General features: G+C 43.1%; 1 protein-coding gene across 1 annotated transcript in view; it reads right to left on the reverse strand.

Moving 5' to 3' along the window:
• LOC131446647 (dihydropyrimidinase-related protein 2-like) overlaps positions 1 to 3,689 on the reverse strand; it is an 11,877-nt gene extending 8,188 nt beyond the window's left edge. Inside the window, exons 1-3 of the mRNA XM_058618031.1 lie at positions 3,189 to 3,689; positions 680 to 743; positions 505 to 583 (exon numbers count right to left, since the gene is read on the reverse strand). Coding sequence (XP_058474014.1) covers positions 505 to 583; positions 680 to 743; positions 3,189 to 3,508 — 463 coding nt within the window. The 5' untranslated portion in view covers positions 3,509 to 3,689. The remainder of the gene's footprint in view (positions 1 to 504; positions 584 to 679; positions 744 to 3,188) is intronic.
• Between the last annotated feature and the right edge of the window lie 1,892 nt (positions 3,690 to 5,581).

Genomic DNA, 5,581 nt, shown 5'->3' on the forward strand with positions numbered 1-5,581 from the left:
AGCAAATAAACATTGTTTCACAAAAGTATCATAAACATCTGAGACAGAGACAGAGACAGAAACACAGACTGAGACAGAGACAGAGACAGAAACACAGACTGAGACAGAGACAGAGACAGAAACTCAGACAGAGAGTGAGACAGAGAGCAGGAGACATTTGCTCCAGCAGCTGCTGAGTGTGGATCTGACACACACACACACACACACACACACACACACACAAACACACGCACACACACACACACACACACACACACAAACACACGCACGCACACACACACGCACACACACAGACCCAGACAAAGAGAATCTCTGGTCTAACACAAAGACTCTCTCTCAGACTGAAGTGAATGTGCAGCAGATCCAGAGAAGAGTTGAGAAGCTGCAGAATCACGTGAACTCGAGCACTGACGCGTCATCACAGACTCTGTCACAGCGGCTCAGTCTCATCTGCATCAAATCATCCATAAAAACATCTGTGAAAACATCCAGCCTCGTGTGTGCCGCGTCTCTGCCGCCTCTGCCGCTGCTGCCGCGTCTCCCGCTGCAGCAGCGGCAGAAACCGTGACGCGCCGGTCACATCCTGCACCCGCAGGCCCACACACCCACATGACCACAGCAGTGGACACCAGAGAGGACACCAGCGCGTGGACAGTCAAAGCTGTCCGTGCAGACTCACTGTGATGCGCGGGATGTTCTTCTTTCCCTGGAAACCAGACATGTTCGCCCGTGTCCGCGCTGCGCTGCGACCAGGACCAGAACTAGGTTTATTATGATTATTATTAGAATTATTATGGATGAAGATGAAGGAGGAGGAGGAGGAGGAATGTGGTCGCTGCACAAATCTGAAGAATCCAACTCCAGCAGGCAGAACCTCCTCCTGTCAGAGCTGCTGCTGCTGCACCAAAGCCTTTCACACACACACACACACACACACACACACAGAGGGAGCAGGAGACAAGGAGGGAAGAGGAGGAGGGACCACTCTTTCCCATAAAAGAAGCCGCACGGAGCATGCGCAGAGCCTCGCCCTGCTCCATTCACAGGAGAGAGAGAGAGAGAGGGAGGGAGGGAGAGAGCGAGAGAGAGGGAGAGGTCGACTAATCAATGTTCCTCCGGGATTAATGAAGGCAGCAGAAAAGAGAACAAGTGAGGAAACAGCTAGCAACCATTTTAGAGAAAGAAAGAAAGAAAGAAAGAAAGAAAGAAAGAAAGAAAGATTAAGTCTGAGTCCAGATTAACTCCACATTCTAATCTTTTTCTTCTTTCATCCTCAGAAAACGTTCTTTTATTTTCCTAATTTTTCCGCTTCATCGCAGAAACTCTGTCAGACCAGGACCAGGACCAGGACTCATGAGGTCACAACCTTTAGTGAGTTCTTATCCTTAGGCCCTCAAACTGTAGGAATAATGATAATATTCAGTTTAACTTAAATTCAATTAAAAATAGACTGTGTGATTCTTCAGGGTTTTAAAGCTGCAGTACGTAACTTTTAAACAGGAACAAATGTCAGGTGACTTCAGTGTTCAGAGCTCGTGTCACCCGGAGACATTCCCGCGCTGCACACAGGAAATGATTTAGAAGTCAAACAACTGCAAACTAAAACACAAAGAAAAGTCTCCGCCTGCCCCTGCACTGCTGCTGGATACACACAAATGCTCCCTCACCCAGGTCTGATAGTTTTACCTGACAGACAAACAAATAACCTTGTTACATTGAGAGTGAGTGTGTGGGAGAGTGAGTGAGTGAGTGAGTGAGCATCAATAATGTAACATGACACCATGAAACTGTGAAGCTTCTGAGAACATGAACATTAAGAAGAGAAGAAGTCACTGATGATGCTGCAGCACGTTATGCTCTTCACTACAACATGACTCAGCAGATCTTTTCTGCTGAGTCAGACAATAAACAATATATAAATAAACATTGTATTAAATATTGTATTATTGTTATATCATATATTACAATAAGTCAGACAATAATAATATATATGATTACAGTCAAGTCATATTTTACAGTATGTCCCGTGTACCTAATAAAGTGGTGTGTGAGTGTACACGGCATTCTGGGAAATGTAGTCAGAGTGAGTTGCAAAAAATTGAAAGCTTGAACAAACTCATAATGAGAGGATGAAAAATCCTCTCATTTTTCATCTGGAAAATGAATTCAATTTTTGGAAATTCACTCAAATTCAGCATAAATTTGACTTTTCAGGCTCAAAGTGAAACTATTTACCCTTAAATTTCATCTTTGACTTAAAATTTTCACTAATTATTTTAACCAGGTAGCTTTAAAAAAAGATGTGCCATGCAGGGAGTGTCCATCAGTGTGGCATTCTGGGAAATGTAGTCACTACAAGGTATAAAAGAAAACTGACCTTTAATTACATTTGTGTTGGCAATATTTGAAATATATAAACTACATTTGTTTATTTTCACATAAAAAACCTTAAAAATAAAAGAGAAATGTGTACCTCATAAAGTGGACAGTGAGTGTACACTAACATCACTGTGGCATTCTGGGACAAAAATGTTTAGCTTTAACAAACTAAGATGAGAGGATGAAATGACTGTTTTATTCAGAGTTTAATATTTTATTCAATAGAAATTAGAACTCTGTCTTAAATGTTGTGTTTACTAAATGATTTACCCATAATGCATGTGACTGTTTCAACCAGGCCTGACTACAGAGAGCAGACACTGTGTACCTAATAAAGTGGCATGGGAGTGTACATGGACTCTTGCATCACTGTGGCCTCATGGGAAAAAAAACTGAACGCTTCAACAAACAAAGATGAGAGGATGAAATGAAATCTTCAGTATTTACTTTACAGTATAAATGTTGTCGTTTAAACTGCATCAGACCGTTTTCACCAGATCTTTGAAGAACTGTACCTAATAAAGTGGTCAGGGAGTGGACTCTTACATCACTGTGGCATTATGGGAAATGTAGTCTGAGTGAACGCTTCAACAAACATAGATGAGAGGATTACTCTTGACTTTTATATTGATGGTGAAAATGACGTGAATCACATTTCTGATTAAAATCTAAAAAAATATATAATATTTTTATATCTAAAAAATAAAATAACGGACAGTGTGTACCTAATAAAGTGGCCAGGGAGTGAACATGACTGTGGCCTTATGGGAAATGTAGTGAGCGTGAGTTGCACAGAGAGGAAGCTTCACAAAGTGACAAATGAGAGGGTGAAGCAGAGAGAGATTGTGACGTGAATATGAAGACAAACAAAGACTCGTACCTTCCGGTCATCCAGGTTCTGCAGCGCCTCTTTGCCGCTGCTCTCCCGGATCTCCACCTTCCTCTGCACCGGGCAGATGTCGCTCTGCCGGTCGATCACCGGCCGCTCGCTCCTGCCGCCGCCGTCTCTCTCTGAGGCGGAGGACGAGTCCAGAGGACAGAAGACGCCGCAGAACTTCTGTCTGCTCCTGGAGCTTCTGTCCGAGCCCAGACCCTGCAGGAAGCCCGGAGCTTCCCCGGTGCTCGACATGCTCACACTCACTCACTAGCTCACACGGGCTTCTCTGGGTGGAGCTGCTCCTCACGGATGATGCTGCTGCTGAGGAGGAGGAGGAGGAGGAGGAGGATGAAGATGATGAAGCCTTGCTGCGCAGGTGTGTTAACCCTCTCACTCACACAGAGACACACAGAGTGAATGAATGTGTGATGTATGAGAAGATCCTCCTCCAGTCTGTGATCAGCAAACTGTTCAAATCTGCTGAGTCATGAGTCCAATTCAGCCACCGTGACACTGAAGAAGAGGAGGTGGATGAGGAAGAAGGGGAGATCAACACCTGCAGCTGAAGCGTTGTCACAAATACACACCCAAACAGCCTCAGGAGGAGGAGGAGGAGCAGGAGGAGGAGCAGGAGGAGGAGGAGGCTTAATACCCATGTGAATATGTGTGTGTGTGTGTGTGTCTGCGGGGAGTTCGAGTTCAGCACCACGGACAGTTCCCCCCCAAAGAGTCACACCCAGTCTAACAATAGAGGGCGCTGTCCCATCAGCACCACACCCTCTCACCCTCTCACCCTCAGTGTTTCTTTAAGAACATCAAACAATCGTGACTCACTGAAGATTCTGTGACTAAACGACATGTTTGTGACATTTAATCATTTTTAATCCTGTGTTATGAGTTTAAGTCGTTAGTTAACCACATTAATCTGGACTAAAATCATGTGAAGATTTCTTTTTTGAGGGAACCCAAAAATAATCTCCCGTGATCCACCTGTGGGTCTCGACCCAGTGTTTGAGAAACACATATTTGACTCCCCAGCAGGGGTCACCGTTGCTGCAGATAAACATGTGAAACGTCTGTTTTCATGGAGAAACGACATCAGACCTGGCAACCCCTCACATGTCAGTCACATGTTATCGTCAATGACATCACATCAGAGGAGATAAACGATCGGAGCATGACTCAGCAGTTTCACAGGTGATCTGAACACATTTGAATCACGAACACCATAAAAAACATGATCAATAATCTTCAAAGTTTCTTATTTTTTTGTCTTTGTTTGAACATGAGATGTTTTTTAATTTTAAAGTTTTACTGTAACTGTTATTTTATGAATACACAGCAGAAATGAGCTCGTTCAAACCAGTTAAACTCATCAGATTAGGATTTTCATGACTTCATGTTCATGTGTAGTATTATTATTATTATCATAGTTACCGTATTACTCAGAGTAAAAAGTGCACAGTCATTTTAAACAACAGGCATCCACATTATTTTTGTTTTTACACAGAAAGAAGAAGATTGTGAGTTTGAATTAATCAGTGCTGCATGGAGATCAATAACACACACACACATGCACACACACACACACACACACACACACTAGAACAACAGCTTTGTCCTGCACAAGTGGCCACAGAAAACATTTTAACCATGATGTCAGCTCAGTTTCCATAACAACACTAATGTCTCTGCTGCTATTCCCACAGTGTGTGTGTGTGTGTGTGTGTGTGTGTGTGTGTGTCTGAATGTTGAGTGGATTCTGAAAAAGGGAAAAATGTAGAAGGTGCAGCCACACACACACACATACAGACACACACACACACACACACTTGCTGAATTGTCATTCCACAGAAACAAAAAAAACATCGTTCACTGACAGACAGAGGAATGTTCCACTGTTGAATCATTAGAGGGGGAAGTTGGCAGCTCGCCCTGTAAACAGTTGGACAGCAGAGGTGTGTGTGTGTGTGTGTGTGTGTGTGTGTGTGTGTGTGTGTGTGTGTGTGCGCAGGAAGGGCCTGGTCCTGGTATTGAGGACCAGATGCAGGACGAGCAGTGAGATCCTGAGCTGCTCGTCTCTTTTGTTTTGATGCTAGTTTAACAGTAAATATAAAGCCAGTGAAGCAAATGATGCTAAGCATCTACAAATGTGTCAGCTTTGCTACTAAAAGTGTGCTAGCATGCTAACAAAATTAAAATATGCTACATGTCATGAAATCAGAATTTTAGCATTGTTACAGAAAGTATTTTAGCATGCTAACATGTTGAGTGTAAGCTTAACATCATTGTGACTAAATGTGAACATGATTAAATTATAATGTT

Source organism: Solea solea, chromosome 19, assembly GCF_958295425.1.
Source record: "Solea solea chromosome 19, fSolSol10.1, whole genome shotgun sequence".
NCBI classification, from domain to species: Eukaryota; Metazoa; Chordata; class Actinopteri; order Pleuronectiformes; family Soleidae; genus Solea; species Solea solea.